At 36.0% G+C, this 24,328-nt stretch overlaps 1 protein-coding gene across 2 annotated transcripts in view; it reads right to left on the bottom strand.

Moving 5' to 3' along the window:
• Positions 1-13,207, bottom strand: part of LOC126353815 (calcium and integrin-binding family member 2-like) — a 63,093-nt gene extending 49,886 nt beyond the window's left edge. For both annotated transcript variants that reach the window (XR_007565210.1, XM_050002927.1), the window contains exons 1-3: positions 12,996-13,207; positions 12,584-12,683; positions 4,799-4,946 (exon numbers count right to left, since the gene is read on the bottom strand). Coding sequence is in view for 1 of the 2 variants with exons in the window: in XM_050002927.1 (XP_049858884.1) it covers positions 4,799-4,946; positions 12,584-12,683; positions 12,996-13,081 (334 nt within the window). In the remaining variant the exon portion in view is untranslated. The remainder of the gene's footprint in view (positions 1-4,798; positions 4,947-12,583; positions 12,684-12,995) is intronic.
• Between the last annotated feature and the right edge of the window lie 11,121 nt (positions 13,208-24,328).

Genomic DNA, 24,328 nt, shown 5'->3' with positions numbered 1-24,328 from the left:
TAAGTAATTGTTAACTTATAAACAAATATAAATTCTGTGCTAATTATAAGCATTTGGGAGATAAAACAATAGCATTCTTTAAATATTTATTTGGATCTATCCAAAAACATGTTAGCAAAGCCAGCCCTTAATTAAATCCAAAATAATTAACAGTTTTGTCAAAAGTATTGTTTGCATAATGATATCTTTTAATTTCATTATTTAAAAAAAAAAAAAAAAGAATGCGGCCTAATTCTTGTAGTAGAAGAAACTGTTAAAACGACACAATTTTTCGATGAATTCAGTTAATTGAACAAGTTATGTTTTAATTGTAATTTCTGTAACTTTAACTTTGAACAATGTATACTTTCAGTACCTATTACTGTCTGGATGTATAAAGGCCCAATTTTTGAGCCCACAACAGTCAATCCATAGCCGAGTTTCAGACAAGAAACCTGTATTGGTTATAACAACAACAATGCATCACCGTAACTGTGAAATAAGTGTAACATAATTAGGCCATCTGTTAAAACAATGACAGTGTCTGCTCAATTTATTTGAAAGACTGTAAAATGTGTGGTTAGGTTTTTACTGCTTATAGATGTACGACAGTAAACTATTGTAGCAGTATGTGGATGTTTGCCTGAAACCCATTAATGAGGCTTATCGAAAGTTAAACAATAGTGCACTGGCCATATAACTGTGTATTATTGGGAGGTTGTGAACAGTGAAAGTAAAGAACAGTGAAACACAAATGTGCACCTGTCGGCTATATCATTTAAAGTAGCCAGTGTTGAACTTCTACCTCCATTTTTCAGCCAGTGTAGCACTACAGTACATCGACACCAAGGACAATCAATGATGAAATAAAGCAGGTGAACATCACAACCTGTATTTATCCTGAGTACTGCATTACTGTATCTCATTGGAACTTGAGTTGTGTGCAAACTTATGCTTAATTCTTGGGTATCCCTGATCATCATGACTGTGCATGCGTACTCACGGAGAGTGCGCAACTATTGATTGAGGCTAGATGCTTCCTCTAATTATTCTTTACATATGATTGAACTTATTGATATATGATTATGAACTTTATTCATTTTATTGTGTCAAAACGTTTCTGCTGGTGTTTACCCCTTGCATCTTGGATTCATGGGTCGGTCCCCACTTTGTAAGCATAGGCCCTAATATTTTTTCATTATTTTCTCCTTTCATGAGCCGACATATCCTTACCTACTGTGGTTTATGTGTCTAACTGATTTTGTGCTATACTCCTACTCATGATTGAGTATATTCTTCTGGTCTGTACCTATCACCATTGAGTTTTTCAAGTTGACTCACTCATCGTACACTTAGGCATTGAATTTCTTTTCTTCTCTTTTCATGATTTTGAAGGTGTGACTTTATAGACATAAACCTGCAATCTGTAATTCTAGTAATCTACATTGACTCTGCACTTATCTCTATAGGTTAGTGTTGTAATGTTGTAATTTTGACTTTGTATCATTTGTCTTGAGACAGAATGTTCCACAGATCTTAGAATCTGAATGCCTTGTCCTCACAAATTTATAGATTACGAATTGTATAATAGATATTCTTCCTCTGCTGTATACTTCTATACATCTGTATTCTATCTTTTGGAATCCTCTGTACTCCATTTGGCAAACCTTATGGTAGGTCACAAAATACTGTAAACACATTGTTTCCATATTATGTGAGGGGAATATTGTAATGAGACATGCTCATCTAGCATTACTTTTCCTCAACAGTAGTTGTTGATACCAGTAATATTTTTTGAATTTTGGACAGGTCAATATGATCTCAGTTGCTTTTATGAAATATTTCATATAATTTTACACACAGTATGTTATATTTCAAGCTAAAATTTATGAAAAGGAATTACTTTATTTTCAATGTTACAATCAGCAAGTAGTACCTCTGAATATGCAGTTAAATTTTGTGTTTTTTGTTTTTAAGAAATATTTGAAATTATGAATTATGTGGCACACTTAAAATTTCTATCATTAATTACACAATCTAATATTGTTTCTCATGTTTATTTCTGGATTCATTTGTGAAATAATAATTGAAATTAACAGAAATTAATTAGTCAAGAAAAATTGTAAACCCTTTGGAATATGGTTATTACCAGAGAGTGAAGTAGTAGTAGTAAGCACACCTCTGAGATGATTAGATGTATTTTTGCATTTTTGGTGAACAATGTAATTATGGGTATGGGTATGATATACTAAATATACCAAGTAAAAACAAAAATTCTGCAGCAAGAATCTTCAAAATTATTTAGATCAGTTCAGCTATGAGGACCAAAAATGTGACAATTTCAGCTTCATGACTCAGATCCTTAGACAAGAAGAACTGGAGCCAACTCTACAAGAAGAGATAAGTAAACTAAAAAGTATATTGTAATCTTACTCCTTCCCAATCTTCAGAAAAGACTTTGCTTATTGTAGACAATAGCAGGAATTAGGAAGGAGGGGGTAGATTACAAGGCCTGAAAGACCAGAGTCAGCATGCCAATCAGGCAAAATTGCCATGAGCATTGGGGCAAACATCTGACTGATGCATCAGGTTGGTAAATCACTGTGTCCTGCTGCATGAAGAAGTTATAGCTAAATGCCACACATCCTCCTCCAACAGGAATCATCAAACTTTAAAGGCTTTGTCTAAGGAACTAAAGGCATGATAATTGCATGGGGAGAGATCAGGACTGTAAGGTAGGTGCTTAAGTGTCTCCCACTTGAGTTGGTGCAACTTCTGCATTACGACATTTGCAGTAAGGGGATGTACGTTATTGTGAAGCACAAGCACCCCTTGGCACACCATTCCACAATGGTGGTTTTTGACAGACACACTATCCATACACATGCTTCATTCTCTGATAGATATCTAACAGAGATTGTCCTATAGAGGTGAATTGGACAAGGCATTACCAATTACTATGACAGGAGAGGGCACTAGAGCATGACGTATGAGGAACAGGAGGAAACCATGCTGTGGCTGTGGCTGAATGGGCTTGAAATTGTACAAGGGTGGTACTTACATGCTACTGACTCCAACAGTGTTTCCACTTTTGGAAACATTTCTCGAAACTTTTTTCCTGAAGTGTGTTAAGACCGCTCTCTGTATTTGCCTGGATGTCTTCAGTCGAGCCAAATCATTTCCCTTTCAGTGAAAATTCAGTTTAGGGAAGAGGTAGAAGTCTGCAGGGGCCAAATCAGAGGAATATGGCAGTTGTGGAAGAACAGGAATTTTGAATTTGGTCAAAAATTCAACGATGTAGAAGGCATGATGAGCCGGAGCGTTGTCATGGTGTAGCACCCAACTACTATCTTTCCACAACGCAGGCCTTTTCTTCTGCCTTTTCACACAAACGCTCAAGGGCACATTTTTAGTATACCTGGTTAATTGTCTGTCCTCTAGGGGTAAATTCATAATGCACAATTGTGGTAGAATTGAAAAAAAGTCACCAACATTGTCTTCACCTCCGAACGACTTTGCTGTGCTTTTTTCGGTTGTGGTGAACCTGGAGTCTACCACTGCGAAGACTGCACTTTGGTTTCAGGATAATATCCATAGCCCACAATTCATCACATGTAATTACCCTATTTAACAAATCTGGATCATTTTCAGCCTGATTAATCAGTTCTTGGCACACTTCAATTCGGTATTGTCTCTGGTCACTTGACAACACTTTTAGAATGAATTTTGCAGACGCTCAATGCATGTTCAGATCTTCAGTTAATATTAACTGAACTGCATAGAAACTTAAACAAAGTTCAACAGCCATCTCCGTAATAGTAAGTCTACAATCAGGGCACACTAAGACATGAACTTTCACAACATTTTCATTCGTTTTTGAGGTGGAAGGATGGCCAGACCATAGTTCATCTTCAAATGATTCAGGGCCATTTTTAAATCTGTTGAACCAGACAAAAACATTTGACTGGTTCATACAATTATCTACAAAACCTGTTTTTGATAGTTAGTAAGTCTCAGAATATGATTTCTTGGTTTTAAAACCAAATTTCACACAAACTCGTTGCTCCATTTTTACGTCCGTTTTCATGCAGATAAAATCTGGGAACAGGCCCTAACACACCCGCATTCAATCAGTTGCCACAACGAACTGAATAAAGCAAGTGCAGTTTCCTGTCAGAGGACATTCAAGGACAAGGAAATGACTCACTCCCCACCCTCCATGTACCCACCCGCCAAACCAGTAAGCAGTAGCAGATCCATTCTTAAAACTTTCCACTCACACCTCGTATGTGCCAACAAAACTTAACCCTTGAAATACCAAAGGGGGTGAGGGTGGGGGAGGGAGGTACTTTATACCTACCTTTTGAAAAGTATTGTAATCGAGTCTGTTGCACTAAAATATAAAATTTTGAATTTTTTTATTACTTTTAATTAATTCTTCTACCAGACTGCATAAATGTTTTAAATTTTTTAGTCATACTTAGGACAAAATTTTTAATGGACGTCACTTTTCCCAGTGAATGTCATATTCATTATTTTCTGTTTCAGGACCTTACACATCGATATCCCTTAAAAAAATGTTGTGAGTGCATGACAATATCAATTAATGAAATATACTTTTATTTTGGGGGGGGATTATAAAGTCCCCACCCCCCACCATCTTGGTAATGCACATTATGGAAAATAAGCTGATAAGTTAATTAAGAAGTTCTGGCTATTGTCAAAATGTTTGTGAATAAAATACATAATATTACTACTGATTTACATCACTATCTCTCATTACAGACTGATTTTTTAGATGTGATTAAATGACATTTACCATATATTTTAAAGATCCACAGTGCTTTAACCCTGTCAGGGCAGTTTTCTGAAAGCACTGAAAACATGTCCAGCAAATCCTCAAAAGACAAATGGTTGTCATTTTGAGAAGAAAATACTTCTATTATGCGATCTGCAAAAGGATTTGCCTGTGAATAAATAACACACAACAAATTAGTACTTTTCCTCTGAGTAGTAATATTGTTTACTTCATACACCACACATCAGTAATTTACCACAGTTCTTGAGGGTGTAATTTATAGCTATTTCTTAGTTTAAGTACACAGTAGTATATTTCTGCCACTGCCAATATTATGTCCTTTCAGTGGTCTCAAACTTACCAATTTTCTGCATTTCTCTGATTAATTACTGTCATTAGGATTATATTTTGACCTTTTGTAATCATAGTAAACTAACAAAAATTCTGTTTCTGAAGCAATAAACCTTATTACACATAAAATAATAGCCAGAATCAAAGTTTTTACTCAAAACATGCTGCCTTTGGTAATGGGTTTAATATTATTTCCTGTAAATAATTTCATTGCTTCTGAAATACATGAAGGAATAAATATATTTAGGAATAAAACTAGTATATAAAATTATGTATTGTTATCACATTAAAAAAATTCCCATGAATTAGCAATTTTTGAAAAATTATCGTAGTTAGAGTTTCAGTAATAGTTACCTCTAATTGAACAATCTTCTTTGACCACACAATTCCACAACATTATGCTATCAGAAGGAGTAAGTATGTAAGCTGTCACAGAAACATCAGGAATATAAATTAGTGCAAGAACTGTCACAATTATTTTCATTAAGTATGTTGTGTTACAATCCAATGGAGAAGTGATACTGATCGTTTGAGCTGTAGCTGTATTTGCCAATATCACCATATTATAAAGGAAAATGATTTGACAGTTGGGAATGAAGGGTTAATATGGTCACAAGATGTAGTGCATAACAGTTTGGACCATAACCCCAACTACATAGGCACAGCACTAATAATGTTTCTTATACTAAAATCAGGATTCACTCAGTAAAATGGGACAAATGGTCTTGTAACTGATGTAAACCAAGTATTGCCCACACTGCAACTGGAGTTTTGGAATATTTACAAAATTGGTTTGAAATGAACAAGTTAACTTTAAATATTTCAAAAACTAATTGCATCTATTACAGGAAAACAAAGCCACAAAACGACCTGGGTGTCAGAATACAAAATAAAGAAGTTAAGAGAGTAGCTGACACAAGATTTTTAGGTGTCCATATAGATGAAAATTTAGATTGGAAATCCCATATCCACCATCTCACTAGCAAGTTAAGCTCTGCTTGCTTTGCATTATGTGTAATTAGTCATGTGTATATATACACATGCATGCGTTAATTCTTGTTCCTTAGATCACGAATACTACATTTCATAAAGACATGGAATGTGTCACTTTTAACATAAGTTCTCTTTACACAATTTTTTTTAACAGTTACTACTTCATATTTAAGAAATCATCTAGAGAGTAGAAGTTGTTGCCATTCAGAAATTCTTTTAATTTGCTTTTAAATGTTAGTTGGCTATCTGTCAGACTTTTAATATTATTTGCCAAATGATCAAAGATTTTTGTGGCAGCATAATTCACCCTTTTCTGTGCCAAAGTGAGATTTAATCCAGAATAGTGAAGATCATACTTTCTTCTAGTGTTGTAGTCACACCCTTCGCTGTTATTTTTGAATTGGGATGGATAATTAATGACAAATTTTGTAAGTGAATATATGTATTGTGAAGGTACTGCGAATATCCCAAGTTGCTTAAATAAATGTCTGCAAGGTGATCTTCGGTGGACTCCAGCTATTTTTCTGATTACAACTTTTGTGCAATGCATAATTCCTCTCTTAATGACAAATTGCACCAAAATATGATGCCATATGAAAGCAGTGAATGAAAATAGGCATAGTAGGCTATTTTGCTTATATGTTTATCACCAAAATTTGCAATAACCCTAATCGCATAAACAGCTTAACCTAACCATTTCAGTGGATCATCAATGTGTTTCTTCCAATTCAATTTCTCATCAGTGCACATACCCAGAAATTTTGAGTATTCTGCCTTAGCAACACACTTCTGTTCATAGTCTATATTTATCAATGGTGTTGTGCTATTTACTGTACAGAATTGTATAAACTGTGTTTTCTCAAAATTTAGTGAGAGTCTATAATGAAATGGCCTTCCCCAAAAGTCATAGAAAATATCTGATACCACACTCTTTGTATGAATCTGGGTGATTGTCAGACGATTTGGTGCTTTCTAGGACATTATAGGGATACACATACAAGTGTCATTTGACTGAATTTGCTGTAACGCTGAATATCTTGTGAAGACTTTTCGGAGGAATGCATATTGTCATCATTATCAAGAGATTGTTGTTAATAGCAAAATTACGTTCAAATGCTGGACTGAGTGAATAATAAAGAAATTGAAGGGGTAAATATTTGGCAGAAAATATTAAAATGCCGTGGAAATGTTGGCATGTGTGTCCAGCAACTCTAATTACCATAATTACAATCAAGTAACAAGTTAACACAAAGAACCTCATTATCTTGAGAAAAGGGTTGAAAGTTGTTAACAAGTGATGCATTTTCATTTGTTATCTATTTTTATGCCATGTTCTGTAACTGATATTCTTTATAAATACTTTTCTGATTAGCTATCCGCTTGTTTACATTACACAGTTTTCCGATTTCTATAATTTAAAGTCTCGTTTGAGCACTTTATGCGTGTAATTCGTTAAAGCATGAGTTCTATACCACCATTAAATATTAGTATCCAAAACTGAACTGTAATTAATTCCATAACTAAAATAATACAAGAGACATTACTGTAGTTAAAGTTGAGATCAATTTTCATATTTGGGACTAGTGATGATACTATAAAAATTATATCAATTAATATTTTTTTGCAGACTATCTGTACTGTTGATTTCAACCTTCTGCATTCTTCCAGTTAAGTATGAATTAAACTATTTGTGCACTGTCCCACTCATACCACAATACTTAAGCTTATCTAGAAGAATTTCATGATTCATATATAGAATTTTCTGTTGAAAAGCGTTTCTGAAAACCAAATTGACATTTTGTTTGTACTTCATTTTTACAAATATGGGATGCTACTCTTGAATATATAACTTTTTCAAGAATTTTGGATAAAGCTTTCAGAAGTGAGATTGGGCGGTAGTTGTTAGCATCAGATCTACCCTCTTTTATATGCAATGGTTTAACAACAGCGTATTTCACTCTATCTAGAAAAATGCCCAGTTTCAATGAGCTACTACAAATGTGGCTGAGAATCCTACTTATTTGTTGTGACCAAGTTTTTAGTAGACTCTGTTGGAAATGTCATCAATTCCATGTGAGCTTTTATTCTTGAGTGAATTTATTATTTTCCTAACTTCAGTAGGAGAGGTGGGTTGAATTTCAATTTTATCAAATTTCATAGGTACTGCCTCTTCCATGTACTGCCTTGCTTTTTGTAATGAATAGCTGGACCCTATTTTCTCTACAACACTTAAAAAAATGATTATTAAAAATGTTTTCTACTTCTCAATCCTTGTTAACAAACTTTTCATTGTGTTTGATAGAAATACAGTCTTCCTGTGCTCTCAGTTGCCCTGTTTCCCATTTAACAATATTTCAAATTGTTTTAATTTTACTATCAGATGTGCTAATTTCAGACATAATGTACATATCTCTGCACTTTTTAATAACTTTTCTTAATACAATGCAGTAGTTTCTATAAAGTTTCACTGTTTTGGGATCATTACTCCTCCTAGCTATAAGATATATTTCCCTTTTCAGTTTACAAGATATTTTTATCTCTTTAGTAAGCCATGGCTTTTTACACTTCACTGTTTCCTTAGGGAAACTGTTTTCAAATATACTCATGAAGGTATCATGAAATAGGTTAAATTTTAAATCATGTTCCCTGTATGTCTCATCCCAGTCTAACTGTTACAAGCTTTGTCTAAAATATTGAATTGTTTAATCATTAATTGAACGCACTATTTTGTGACCTGAGCAGAGCCTTTGACTGTGTAGAGCATGACACTGTGCTGAATAAGCTAGTTTACTATGGTTTCGATGACAACAGTATAAATATGTTCAGGTCTTTTCTAGAGAACCGTCAACAAGTTGTGTGCATTGGTAGGGAGAAATCAAATTTGGTTAATGTTAGGTACGGAGTGCCCCAAGGGTCGGTGCTTGGACCTTTACTGTTTATACTAATGATTAATGAACTGCCATTATTCATAAATTCTCATACAATATTGTATGCTGATGACACAACTTTTCTACATAAAAGCTCTGATCTAGGTACACTGAAAACACTGACCGAAAATACCCTTGTTCAGTCCTCATTATGGTTCAAAGCTAATGGCTTCTTGCTAAATGAAAACAAAACCCAGACACTTTACTTTAGCCTCAAAGAGATTCCTAACTACCAGGAATTAGAAACTGTTAAATTTTTAGGTGTTACTATTGACAATAAATTGATGTGGGAAACACACATTAAAAATATATTGGCTAGGCTTTCAAGAGTTATTTATCTAATTAGAAATTTAAAAAGACATGTTCCCAATGACTTATGTGAGCTCAGCATATTTTGCCTTCTTCCAAAGCATCATCTCTTATGGAATTTTACTGTGGGGTAGTAGCTGTCATGTAAATGACATTTTACTTTTACAGAAGAAAGTAATAAGAATAATAACGGATTCTGATAAAACAGAACATTGTAAACCTCTGTTTATTAAATTGCAATGTCTTACAGTAGTAAACTTATTCATCTACAATGTTTTAATGTAAATTAGAAACAATGTGTCTAATTTTGTGTTGAGAAGTGATATTCATAGCCATAATACTAGAAACAGAACATCTGTAGACGTACCATATCATAGATTATCAAAATCGCATAACTCTTACCAAACAAGAAGCTCATCTACTTTGTTTTTTAATGACCTGATATTCTGATGCAATATATTAACATTATTTTTCACTGTGCTTTTATGTGAATTTTGTAACATACTAACATTATTTCTCACTGTACTGTTATGAGAATCTTGTGATATTTTCACATCCCTGGTACCCGCCTGCCTGAACTTCTCATTAAGCTTAATTTCAATCAATGTAGGATGATTGGACACTAGCCTAAAAAAGTACTCCCATGAGTTTCAGTGTCCCCCCCCCCCCCCCTTAAAGATTTAGCTATCGTCCCAGCCAGTTTACCCTTCCATTTCCTATTGAGATGCAAGCCCTGTCTTGTGAAGTCCCACCTACCAATACCAACAACAGTACCAAAACTATGCCTGACAAAGTAGCTGCCCACAGCAGCTGATCTAGCTCCATATTGACCCTCCTGACAGAGCTGTTCAGTTGTGTCTAATAAACAGTATAGCATGACTGTCTACTTTGCTTAGATACACACTGCTATTACCTATGGCCTCACTTTATGGGGTCATAATACAACAAATCTAAAAACCATCTTCATATTGCAGCTATTTCAACAACTAAATATTCCACCTTTACCATGACAGTACATACAAAAAAATGTAACTAACATAAATAGGTGCATTCAAAATTTCAAAACCAACTCAGATCTGCATTCATAAAATATAAGGATGTGCAATGATATCTATGTAAAAAAGAGTAAACAAGGCCATTACACAGAACATTCAAGGTACAAAATTGTGTAACAAACTTCTAGCATGTGTGAAAGAAATGTAAAAATTATCTACATTTAAGGAAGAAGTATTCAAGTTATTAATGACCAAATTACAGTGTAAACAAATACCTTCAACAACCTAGCAGCAAGTAAGTATATTCATGCACTACACTGGGACTATACACCATAGTGAATGTCAATAACATTTTCAGTCAAATGTTTGCTATGATCTGAATTAGTATTTTGAACAGAAGTATTACAACTGTTATGTGTTTTTACTTAAATCTTAAAAATAAACCATGACAAATATCTTTTATGCAATTATTAAAAATTGTATACACTGTTTTAATGTAAGTTTGTGTAGGACACTGTGCACTCTTGCATATGTAGGATACTATGTGTGCGTGTGTGTGTGTGTGTGTGTGTGTGTGTGTGTGTGTGTGTGTGTGTGTGTGTGTAAGTTTATTTTTATATCTTATGTTTTCTCTGACGAAATCCATGCAATGTAAATTGTCTCTGGATGAATGAACTACTACTACTACTACTACTATTGACAGACGAAGTGACTGACACATGCTCTTTGATCTACATCTGAAAGCTCCTGGTAAGAGGTTACTTGCACAACTAATTTCTAGAAACATTTAATGTAACTCAAAGCACTGTCTATCCAGTACCTGCGATTTCCAAAATTTTCACAAAGTCCCTTTTGGATAAATGCACACAGTGGCAGCATTTAGTGAACAAATAAAATATGGACATTTCATCAGCACAAAGGGTAACAGTCATTACACATTTAGACTTTTCCATCAAATCTGAAGAAGCATGTTAAATAAAAGAGATGATCATATAATATTATTACATGAAACTGAAAAATCTGAAGGTATTTCTGCAGATGAGATATGCAAAACATAACCTCTAAATGAAGCTGCAGAAGCTGACCAGATGCACTCAGATAGATACAAGTTAATGTCTGATTACTACATTACAAAAGAGGAATAACGATCCAGGCTATAATGATAAATGATTACTGCATTGAACAGCCCACAAAGTGCGATGCTTTGGTAACAAGCTCGTAAATATACAAGATAGCAAACATTTTAAACTTCATTAATTAGAGAGGATACGAAAAACCCTTAGTGTAAATAACTGGGATGTCATGCATGTCACAATTTCAATATTGATTTCATTTCAGAGACCACTAATTAAAAGCATTCAGAGCTGCTGATGTTCAGTATTGGTTTATTCCCACATTAACATTACAGCAAGAACAGGACACAGTGGAACATCAATCGCTAATTTATTTTTAAATCCAATTATCTTTCATAAAATAAATGTGAGGCACAATAAATGGTTTGTCCAGCCATAAAGGTCAAATTGCAGTAATAAAACAAATCCATTAAATCGGGTTTAGGTAAGAAAGTAAAAGTAGCTTTTCACAAATTTAGAAAGGCAAATTAAAGAAAATGTACATGATGAGCAATGGGAAGTAGTTTACTGAGATCACATATTAGACAAGACATTTAATTTTTTCTTTAAAATGTTCTTACAACACTATGATTCAGCTTTCCTTCTGTTTTGTCAGGAATTATTACAGTAGAAGCCAAGAGAAAGGTTGTTATGAACCTGGGATCAAAGTATCTAGTGATGGGAGGAAGCAGCTTTATTTAATGCAGAGGACTAACTGTAATCAAGAATAGGAGATACACTACAAGCAGTACTGCAAAATCTGTACAACACACATTATTGTTTTAAGTTTGATCAAAATTTTTGACATGCGTCTGGTAAGGCTGAATGCTATAAAAGATAAGGACACAGTTTTCTGAGATCCAGCACGTCATCATACTTCTCCCAAGTAAATTATGCTTTATAATATTGCTCTGCTATTCCAGATTTTCCACTGTAAGTTTAGTTTACTTGTAAGTTATCTCAATACGTTGTCATTTGGGTTAAAAATTCATATATTTATCCTGTAAATAGGACAGTGAAGTAGAAATTGTCTTAGAAACTGTCTGTAATTAAGTCAGCAAGAATGTTTTGATGATATCTTCCAAAGTCTTAATGAATTTATTGTTTAGCTGTACTAACCTGTATTTGAGGGAATGTATCTTTTATCACAGAAGCAGGAAACCTGTGCTGTAAACTTATTTTATGCCCATCTGCCATTGCATAAAATATCTTTTCGATCCTGCAGCATAATTAAAAAATAGTTACATTAATATAAGTACTAAATACAATAAATTATTTTGATGAATTGCAGAATATTATTTCACAAGTGATATAGCAGAATCAGTGTTACATTTCACTCAGTAACTGGACACAAAACTTAGTTACATAGACCCTATTGTACTGAGTTATAAATAAATAAATTTTCACCAGTAAAATTGCACAGTTGTTTCACTGTATGTAGTTACATTACCAAATGAGGATGGCATCCAAGCACAAAATGCTGATCTTTAGTGGTGTTCATGATGTTAACAAAACAAAAAATTATACTCACATTTTAATTTCTCCCATATTTAAGTATGACAGATCAATATAATCTTCCATATCTTCTTTCAATATTGTTGAATTTTTACCTCCCATTATGAAAAGCTAATCTGAACACCTGAGCAGCTCAGATATGAAACAGAAGTATCAATGTCCACTGAAAACTTGAAATGTTCCAGATTTGCTCTTTCCGCATTTGTGTTGCTGCTTTTGTTTGCAAGAAATGACATTGGTCCCACAAAACCGTGATAAAAATGCTTATCTATATATATTATCTGAACACCTGAGATAAATGCTGAAAGCTTATCTTCCTTGACAGCAATGCCAGTTACTATCATTGGCTTCAGGTTCCTTAGATGTAGACAGTATTATTAATCACTGTTCTATTTCTTCAGGTCTAATGTTTGTATGACTTCATGTATTACTGATTTGAACTTGTGTAAAGTGTTATTGTGATTGTGACTGTTTAGAAAACTGAATTTAATCAATATCATGGTGTGAAGAAATGATATGTAGAATGAATCTTTCACTCACTTTGAAGCTTCCTTGTAGATTAAAACTATGTGTCTGGCTAGAACTCAGACCCATAATGTTGTCTTCTCCAGAAATGTCCCCATCATCTGAGCTACCCATAACTCAAAACTCAACCTCAAATCTTCAGTCCTAACACTACCTCTCTCTTGATGTATCTCCAACTACTTTCCAAATTTCACTGTAGCTTATCTGTAAAGCTTACTTGAATTTTCTGCAAGAAAGGAATGCTGGTCCAGCAGTTTATTGTCATAAACTCCAGTGAAATTTGGAAAGTAGTCAAGAGGTAAACCAATGCCCATCTTATTAGGCTAATTCCATAGTGGCACAGCAAACATTTTTTGATGTGAATGTCTTGTGAATCATAAGAACTGATCCCAAGTCAAGGTGGATTTGAGAATTGCCTTGGAGAGTTGTAAGAGGAATGGCTGGTAACTTCCCAAGATTTTTTATTTAGTTATGGATAATACACAAATATGATATTTATATTTTCAAGTTCCTTAAGAGTGATAATCAGATCAAACCTGATAAAAGGAAAGAAAGAAGGCCTAGAACTTTCACAATTTTTCTTTTTTGGGCTAAGAACTTTGTCCCATTTTTGTAATTCTGGTACACTGAAAATGTGATATTCATCAATCAAAAATCTGAAACCAGTGCCCTCAGGCCCAATTATGCAGTATGCTAACATACATTGCTACAGGTTAGTTATTGTGAGAAAAATGGAGTGCAGCAGAAAAAAGAAGACCCACAAAAACCAATTTATGGGGCTCCTTGCTGTTGATATTGCTGCATTTCAGGTTTTGTTAATGAGCAGACTTTTTGGGGAAAGTGGGAGAGAGAAGGACCATATACTTGTTCACACAAACCTGAGTGTATTTGTGGCATGATATTTGATTTCTTTCACATTTTTTTGATCACCTCCCTAAGGTAATGAAGTAGCAGAATGATACAGAGGGATATTTCAGAATATTTCTGTATGAATTTTCTTAACATTCTTTAGCAATAGTGGAGACTTCAACTTGTCAACTATTGACTAGGAGACTCACATCATTAAAAAAGGTGGTGGCACAGTGGCTCATCTGAGATTCTCTTAAACAACATTCCTGAGTAGTTAAGAGTAACCACTCATGTGGGCAATGCATTAGATGTGTTTGTTGGTAACAGACCTGAAACTTTCCACTCAGAATTAGAAACAGATTGCAGATTATCAGAACATCAGCCAATGTAATGAAAAATTCTGGTATGAGGAAAGTAAGCAGTTTCAGATATTTTTGTAATATTTTTGTTGTTTTCGTATACTCTTTCATTGCAGTATGTATTTACTTTTCTCTTCTAGTCCATTAGATTATCACTTCAACAAACAGCTAACATTTTTGGATCAGTCATTTTAACATTTGTTGGACTTAATAAATTTATATGAAGTAAACAAGAGCAAAGTTCATAAACTGAAATTTCTTTAAATATCTTGCTAAGGGCAAGAAAATTTAATTTTTTATTATTTCTTTATTTTATTTTCTTTCTGTATCTGGGTTTACATAGATTCAAAGTCTGTGGCTTTAGATTTCAGTGAAACATTGCTAGAGATGAAGCAGATGTGAAATATTGATGTTTAAAAAACTTCTGCCTCAAAACAAATTTGCAATCAGAGGTAGAGCAGAAGAGATCACACATTTGACAGGTTCCAGCTGACAGGTTTCTGCTTATCATGTGGTACCTGATATTGTGATTCCTGGTACCAATATCAGATATTCATCTCTGGAAATGTAGAAGTGGAGTACTAATGGCTAAAACTCAACAGGATTGACCATATGCCGCAAAAGTCCACCTACTTATTACTTCTTGACTCCTGTTCCAGGAGCTACATTTCTGTGTTAATCTCCATCCAGGAACCTTGTGCAGATTCCTTAAGCATAGGTGCAATCAAACTGAATGCTTTCATTTAAATACCAATAATTACCAACACATTCTTCACAACCTGTATTCACTTTTTATACTAATATTCAGAAAGTGTTTTTGAGCTCTGCTTACTGCAACACACACACACACACACACACACAAACACACACACACACACACACACACACACACACACACACACACATCAGTACATTCCAATTCTTCATATTCCCATTAGCTTCCTTAATATTTTTATTATTATGTCTTAGTCCTATTTGTTCCCTACTTTTGAGAGCATTATTACACAGCCTCCATCTGACCACCCAGCAGCGGCTGGCACCTGTGGCCTTCATCCAAACTCTGCAAGTGATTGTCACAGGATCCATGCCAGTGTCCTGTGACTTGGAGGAAACTCTGAGACTCACTACGTATCATAATAAATAGTATCATATCACGGATCTGGAGATGAATGCATTTCAACTCACTTTCCATCTTACTTAAATAGGAAAGATGCTAAATGTGGTGCCTCCAAAATTAGGCCATGGTTTGAAACAGTAAACTTACCACATTGATAAGCTGTCTGTCCACATGAATGGCTACCAAACAACTGTGGCCAAAAAACAGCTGGACTACCCTATTGCTGAGCATGCAACCCAACAAGACATTCTTCATTTCAATGACTGCTTCACACCGAGTGTCATCTGTATTCTTCCCACCAACATCAGTTTTTCTGAACTGGTGTTCCTACATTCCCATAGCCCTCAAGCTTTGTTAGTCATTGCCCTTACCCATCTAGCCCCTTCCCTGATCCAATTCCAGCTCTACACAGCACTCTATTCTACCAACACACCCAGTCTTTCTACTTCTCTTCTTTTCTGCTAGCCCCCTCCCTCTCCCTGCCCACTGACTTACCTCCCAACTGCACTCAGCTGCCCCCTACCCTCTTTCCACCTCATCCCTGCACATTCCCATAAGAAGCACTTTACCATCACCCAGCTATCCCTCCCACTCTTCACCCCAGCATCCTTTTTACCTCCACCACCCGGATGTCTCTCCCATCATGCACTGTTGCTCACAGTCTGGTTTTACCCATAAAAGACTATGGGCATGTGTGTGTGTGTGTGGTGTGTGGTGTGTGTGTGTGTGTGTGTGTGTGTGTGTGTGTGTGTGTGTGTGTGTGTGTGTGTGTATTGTTTATTTTTGACAGAGTCCTTATTGGCTGAAAGGTCACTTTCCGACAGTTTTTCTGTTGTGCCTATCAGTAATTCAACTATTCTAATCATCTGTATGTGCTACTAGATGGGTTCTGAACTGTTAAACTAAAGTACAAGACTCAGCATAGGCTAGTATACTTCAAAAAAACCAATCAGGAATCATGGGAGAGAGATCATGTGACTGCCTTTGCACCTGCAGCTAGACACACAACTGAATTATGCTCCCTTACATCTAAGACTTCTTACAGGGCAAGACTCAGCATGGGCTAGTATTCTTCAAAAAAACCAATCAGGAATGGGAGAGAGATCATGTGACTGCCTTTGCACCTGCAGGCAGACACACACCTGAATTATGCTCCCTTACATCTAAGACTTCTTACAGGGCAAGACTCAGCATGGGCTAGTATTCTTCAAAAAAACCAATCAAAAATGGGAGAGAGATCATGTGACTGCCTTTGCACCTGCAGCTAGACACACAACTGAATTATGCTCCCTTACATCTAAGACTTCTTACAGGGCAAGACTCAGCATGGGCTAGTATTCTTCAAAAAAACCAATCAGGAACGGGAGAGAGATCATGTGACTGCCTTTGCACCTGCAGGCAGACACACACCTGAATTATGCTCCCTTACATCTAAGACTTCTTACAGGGCAAGACTCAGCATGGGCTAGTATTCTTCAAAAAAACCAATCAGAAATGGGAGAGAGATCATGTGACTCCCTTTGCACCTGCAGCCAGACACACAACTGAATTATTCTCCCATACATCTAAGACTTCTTACAGGGTAGATGGCTTTACATCCCCTGACCCCATTTTTCTTCCATTTGGCATCTGCTGCTGCTGACCTGTACTGAGTATCTCTCCCAAGGCTATCTCCCACTGCTCTCTTATATAAGAAGCATCCTGCAAAGCTGACGGTTGTATGTCATCTGCCTCTGTCTCTTTTTGTAGTGTGTGTGTGTGTGTGTGTGTGTGTGTGTGTGTGTGTGTGTGTGTGTGTCATCCTGTAACCTCTCTATTCTTTTTAAAAATAATCAAACTTCTAAATGCTTCTTGGAGTGTCCCTTTCTAAACCTTGAATTTTGTATTGGGACTTACACTGGTTTTCCTATATGGGCTCCTGTTTTATTTTTCTGTGTTAATTCTTAGTCATTAATTTGTCTAAGTAGTTTATGGCAAAGATTACAATGCAGTATGCCCACACAATAAAGCCTGTGAAGATAATGAGGAAAATGGAGAATATTTATTTTCTTATGTTTTGTAAAAACTCCTATCAGCTGTTTCATCAAACTTGTACTGTCTGTCTTTTCCCATCAGTGATGGAGAGAGAACATGAATTTCTGTTTGATTCACTATTATGGTGAAATACATTGATTATTATAGTATTAAGCCAAAGTTGAATAATAGTTCTTTATTTCAACTGATCTATCTATCTGTGTCACTGGTACCTGTAACACTTCAGAGAATCAAGAAGTTTAAGCAGAGCAAGCTGGACACCATAACATTGTCTTGAAAGAAGAAGAGAAAAATAACTTCAAGGCTAGAAGAAATATCATCTAATAATCTAGCATTATATGTTACATATTTTTTGCATTTACAAAAAAAAAAAAAAAAAAGAAAAAAAAAAAAAACCTGATCCTGCTGGTCTGGAGTGTGCGTCCCTCTGCAGAAATTACCTGAAACACACATTCCTGAGTGAACTCACTATTGTTGCACCTCTTTCGTGGCATCAGAAATATTTTATCATAATTATTATTCTTAAAATTATTAATTAATAAGTAAAACTTGTGACCAACCCCTGGACAGCGCCAGATTGATGAAACAGGTGCAGTAATCACGTAATATAAAACATGTTGTGTAGCATTCTACTGGACTATTTTTTTATTTATTTACTTCATTTCATGATGGAAAAACACCACATGGTATGCATAAATTACGAATAGTTATTCATAAATTACGAATAGTAATAGTTAGAACATTTAAGAAGTTTGTCTATAACATAGAAAAGAACTCCTGCTTATAGCTCCCATGATTGCATTTGGTAATGCCTCGATCACAAGTATTATCAGTATCTTATCCTCTCAAGTCATAAATCTGAAGCATTTTTCTTAAGCAATAGAGTTTTGGGTTGAAATTATTTTGACTGTTTGGAATTTGGATATAAAAACTGTAAACAGCAACAATAAGCTGCAATACTGGCATGGAATAAATCAGGTACTGATCTGGAAAGTTCTCACAATCAATTTTAAGTTGAAAATTTAATTTTATTTCATATTTATAACTTTAAAAAAGATTTACGAAGTAGAACTGTTTACAAAGGTTGTGACAACTAATGAAAATAGTGTAAAGATACAAAATGTGACTGCTATGGGTGTGATGAAAAATGATCACGACAGCATCGATCATATCGATAGCAGTCAGCAATATTACACTTATTAATTTTGTTGTAGTTGTGGTCTTTAGTCCTGAGACTGGTTTGATGCAGCTCTCCATGCTACTCTATCCTGTGAAAGCTTCTTCATCTCCCAGTACTTATTGCAACCTACATCATTCTGAATCTGCTTAGTGTATTCATCTCTTGGTCCCCCTCTACGGTTTTTACCCTCCACGCTGCCCTCCAATGCTAAATTTGTGATCACTTGATGATGTCCCACCAACCAGTGCCTTCTTTTAGTCAAGTTATGCCACAAATTCCTCTTCTCCCCAATTCTATTCAATACCTCCTCATTAGTAATGTGATCTACCCATGTAATTTTCAGCATTCTTCTGTAGCACCACATTTCGAAAGCTTCTATTCTCTTCTTGTCCAAACTATTTATGGTCCACGTTTCACTTCCATACATGGCTACACTCCATACAAATACTTTCAGAAATGACTGCCTGACACTTAAATTTATACTCGATGTTAACAAATTTCTCTTCTTCAGAAACACTTTCCTTGTCATTGCCAGTCTACATTTTATATATTCTCTGCTTTGATCATCATCAGTTATTTTGCTTCCCAAACAGCCTAACTTATTTACTACTTTAAGTGTCTCAGTTCCTAATCTAACTCCTTCAGCATCACCCGATTTAATTTGCTACATTCCATTATCCTCATTTCGCTTTTGTTGATGTTCGTCTTATATCCTCCTTTCAAGACACTGTCCATTCTGTTCAGCTGCTCTTCCAGGTCCTTTACTGTCTCTGACAGAATTACAAAGTCATCGGAGAACATCAAAGTTTTTATTTCTTCTCCATGGATTTTAATACATAGTCCATTTTTTTTTTTTCATTTCCTTTACTGCTTGCTCAATATACAGATTGAATAACATTGGGATCCATGAACCATGGACCTTGCCATTGGTGGGGAGGCTGGCATGCCTCAGTGATGCAGATGGCCGTACCATAGGTACAACCACAACAGAGGGGTATCTGTTGAGAGGCCAGACAAACATGTGGTTTCTGAAGAGGGGCAGCAGCCTTTTCAGTAGTTGCAGGGGTAACAGTCTGGATGATTGACTGATCTGGCCTTGTAACAATAACCAAAACAGTCTTGCTGTGCTGGTACTGCGATGGCTGAAAGCAAGGGGAAACTACAGCCATAATGAAACTTCCTGGCAGATTAAAACCGTGTGCCCGACCGAGACTCGAACTCGGGACCTTTGCCTTTCGCGGGCAAGTGCTCTACCAACTGAGCTACCGAAGCACGACTCACGTCCAGTACTCACAGCTTTACTTCTGCCAGTATCCGTCTCCTACCTTCCAAACTTTACAGAAGCTCTTCTGCGAACCTTGCAGAACTAGCACTCCTGAAAGAAAGGATACTGCGGAGACATGGCTTAGCCACAGCCTCATTCTGGATACAGCCATAATTTTTCCCAAGGGCATGCAGCTTTACTGTATGGTTAAATGATGATGGCATCCTCTTGGGTAAAATATTCCAGAGGTAAAATAGTCCCCCATTTGGACCTCTGGGTGGGGGCTACTCAGGAGGACGTTGTTATCAGGAGAAAGAAAACTGGCATTCTATGGATCGGAGTGTGGAATGTCAGATCCCTTAATCGGGCAGGTAGGTTAGAATATTTAACAAGGGAAATGGATAGATTAAAGTTAGATATAGTAGGAATTAGTGAAGATTGATGGCAGGAGGAACAAGACTTTTGGTCAGGTGAATACAGGATTATAAACACAAAATCAAATAGGGGTAATGCAAGAGTAGGTTTAATAATGAATAAAAAATAGGAGTGCGGGTAAGCTACTACAAATAGCATTGTGAACACATTATTGTGGCCAAGATAGACATGAAGCCCACACCTACTACAGAAAGGGAGAGAAGGAAACGTAGTAGGTGAATATGGATTGGGGGTAAGAAATGAAAGAGAAATCTGTATGGTAGAGTTTTGCACGGAGCATAACTTACTCATAGCTAACACTTGGTTCAAGAATCACAAAAGAAGGTTGTATACATGGAAGAGTCCTGGAGATACTAGAAGGTTTCAGATAGATTATATAATGGTAAGACAGAGATTTAGGAACCAGGTTTTAAACTGTAAGACATTTCCAGGGGCAGATGTGGACTCTGACCACAATCTATTGGTCAGGAACTGTAGATTAAAACTGAAGAAAGTGCAAAAAGGTGGGAATTTAAGGAGATGGGACCTGGATAAACTGATTAAACCAGAGGTTGTATAGAGTTTCAGGGAGAGCATAAAGGAACAATTGACAGGAATGGTGGAAAGAAGTACAATAGAAGAAGAATGAGTAGCTCTGACAGATGAAGTAGTGAAGGCAGCAGAGGATCAAGTAGGTAAAAACATGAGGGCTAGTAGAAATCCTTGAGTAACAGAAGAAATATTGAATTTAATTGATGAATGGAGAAAATATAAAAATGCAGTAAATGAAGCAGGCAAAAAGGAAGACAAATGTCTCAAAAATGAGATCAACAGGAAGTGCAAAATGGCTAAGCAGGGATGGCTAGAGAACAAATGTAAGGATATAGAGGCTTATCTCACTAGAGGTAAGATAGATACTAGGAAAATACAGGAAAATTAAAGTGACCTTTGGAGAGAAGAGAACCACTTGTCTGAATATCAAGAGCTCGGATGGAAACCCAGTTCTAAGCAAAGAAGGGAAAGTAGAAAGGTGGAAGGAGTTTATAGAGGGGCTATACAAGGACAATGTATTTGAGGACAATATTATGGAAATGGAAGAGGATGTAGATGAAGATGAAATGGGCGATATGATACTGCGTAAAGAGTTTGACAGAGCTCTGAAAGACCTGAGTCGAAACAAGGCTCCGGGAGTAGACAACATTCCATTAGAACTATTGACGGCCTTGGGAGAGCCAGTCCTGACAAAACTCTACCATCTGGTGAGCAAGATGTGTGAGACAGGTTAAATAACCTCAGACTTCAAGAAGAATATAATAATTCCAATCCCAAAGAAAGCAGGTGCTGACAGATGTGAAAATTACCGAACTATCAATTTAATAAGTCACAGTTGCAAAATACTAACACGAATTCTTTACAGGCGAATGGAAAAACTGGTACAAGCCAACCTCAGGGAAGATCAGTTTGGATTCCGTAGAAATATTGGACCACGTGAGGCAATACTGAACTTACGACTTATCTTAGAAGAAAGATTAAGGAAAGGCAAACATATGTTTCTAGCATTTATAGACTTAGAGAAAGCTTTTGTCAATGTTGACTGGAATTCAATTTCAAAAGGTGGCCAGGGTAAAATACAGGGAGTGAAAGGCTATTTACAATTTGTACAGAAACCAGATGGCAGTTATAAGAGCCGAGGGGCATGAAAGAGAAGCGGTGTTTGGGAAAGGAGTGCCAGGGTTGTAGCCTCTCCCTGATGTTATCCAATCTGTATATTGAGCAGGCAGTACCAAAAGAAAAATTTGGAGTAGGTATTAAAATCCATGGAGAAGAAATAAAAACTTTGAGGTTTGCCTATGACAATGTAATTCTGTCAGAGACAGCAAAGGACTTGGAAGAGCAGCTGAACAGAACGGACAGTGTCTTGAAAGGAGGATATAATGTGAACATCAACAAAAGCAAAACAAAGATAATGGAATATAGTCAAATTAAGTCAGATGAAGCTGAGGGAATTCGATTAGGAAATGAGACACTTAAAGTAGTAAAGGAGTTTTGCTACTTGGAGAGCGAAGTAACTGATGATGGTCAAAGCAGAGAAGATATAAAATGTAGACTGGCAATGACAAGGAAAGCGCTTCTGAAGAAGAGAAATTTGTTAACATCAATTATAGATTTAAGTGTCAGGAAGTCGTTTCTGAAAATATTTGTATGGAGTGTAGCCATGTATGGAAGTGAAACATGGACGATAAATAGTTTAGACAAGAAGAGAATAGAAGCTTTCAAAATGAGATGCTACAGAAGAATGCTGAAGATTAGATGGGTAGATCACATTACTAATGAGGAGGTATTGAATAGAATTGGGGAGAAGAGGAGTTTGTGGCACAACGTGACAAGAATAAGGGACTGGTTGGTAGGACATGTTCTGAGGCATCAAGGGATCACAAATTAGCATTGTAGGGCAGTGTGGAGGGTAAAAATTGTAGAGGGAGACCAAGTGATGAATACACTAAGCAGATTCAGAAGGATGTAGGTTGCAGTAAGTACAGGGAGATGAAGAAGCTTGCACAGGATAGAGTAGCATGGAGAGCTGCATCAAACCAGTCTCAGGACTAAAGACCACAACAAGAACAATGGGGACAGGCTACAAGCATGTTTCATTCCCTTCCCAATCACTGCTTCCCTTTCATGTCCCTTGACTCTTATAAATGCCATCTGGTTTCTGTACAAATTATAAATAGCCTTTTGCTCCCTGTACTTTACCCCTGCCACCTTCAGAATTTGAAAGAGAGTATTCCAGTCAATGTTGTCAAAAGCTTTCTCTAAGTCTACAAATGCTGAAAACATAGGTTTGCCTTTCCTTAATCTATTTTCTAAGGTAAGTCATAGGGTCAGTAATGCCTCGCATGTTCCAACATTTCTACAGAACCCAAACTGATCTCCCCGAGGTCGGCTTCTACCAATTTTTCCATTTGTCTGTAAAGAATTCATGTTAGTATTTTGCAGCCATGGCTTATTAAACTGATAGTTTGGTAATTTTCACATCTGTCAATGCCTACTTTCTTTGGGATTAGAATTATTATTAATTTTATGCTGATGATAAAAGCATCTTACCTCATGATTCAATCATGTTCATGGCAGACAAGACTAATTCTCAAATCTCACCAAGAGCCATTTTCTTGCATGAAGCCAGTGAAGCAGGGGCTAATGTGGCAATGGAAAAAACCTTTTAGTAAACTGTTTTATTGGAATGGATGCCTTTCGTCAACACAAAGTACAAAATGACTTAGGGCAAGAAAAATGTTTCTTTTAATCAACAAACAGAGGTTATCAGTAAATTTAATTCGAACCAGCACAACTGAAAATACACACAAAGTGAGTACTAATATAAGAGTGCAATTCTCATATCCAAATGTACTGACTCGTGATACCCAAAAAGGTGAGCAGCTGTTGGAAGAAAACATGAACCCAGAAACACAGGTAAGTGAAACTGCTTGTTTGTCAGAGTACCAGAAGGAGGAGTTACAAGAAGTAATACTAGGGTATTTGCAAGTATTTAGAAGGCCTCCCAGGCTAATAAAGGGTTATGAGTAGAAAATGAGACATTCTGCTTTTC

The sequence above is a fragment of the Schistocerca gregaria genome, chromosome 3 (genome assembly GCF_023897955.1).
Source record: "Schistocerca gregaria isolate iqSchGreg1 chromosome 3, iqSchGreg1.2, whole genome shotgun sequence".
NCBI lineage: Eukaryota > Metazoa > Arthropoda > Insecta > Orthoptera > Acrididae > Schistocerca > Schistocerca gregaria.
Note: the sequence above shows the minus strand (reverse complement) of the source record. Positions and strands in the feature narration are given on the sequence as shown.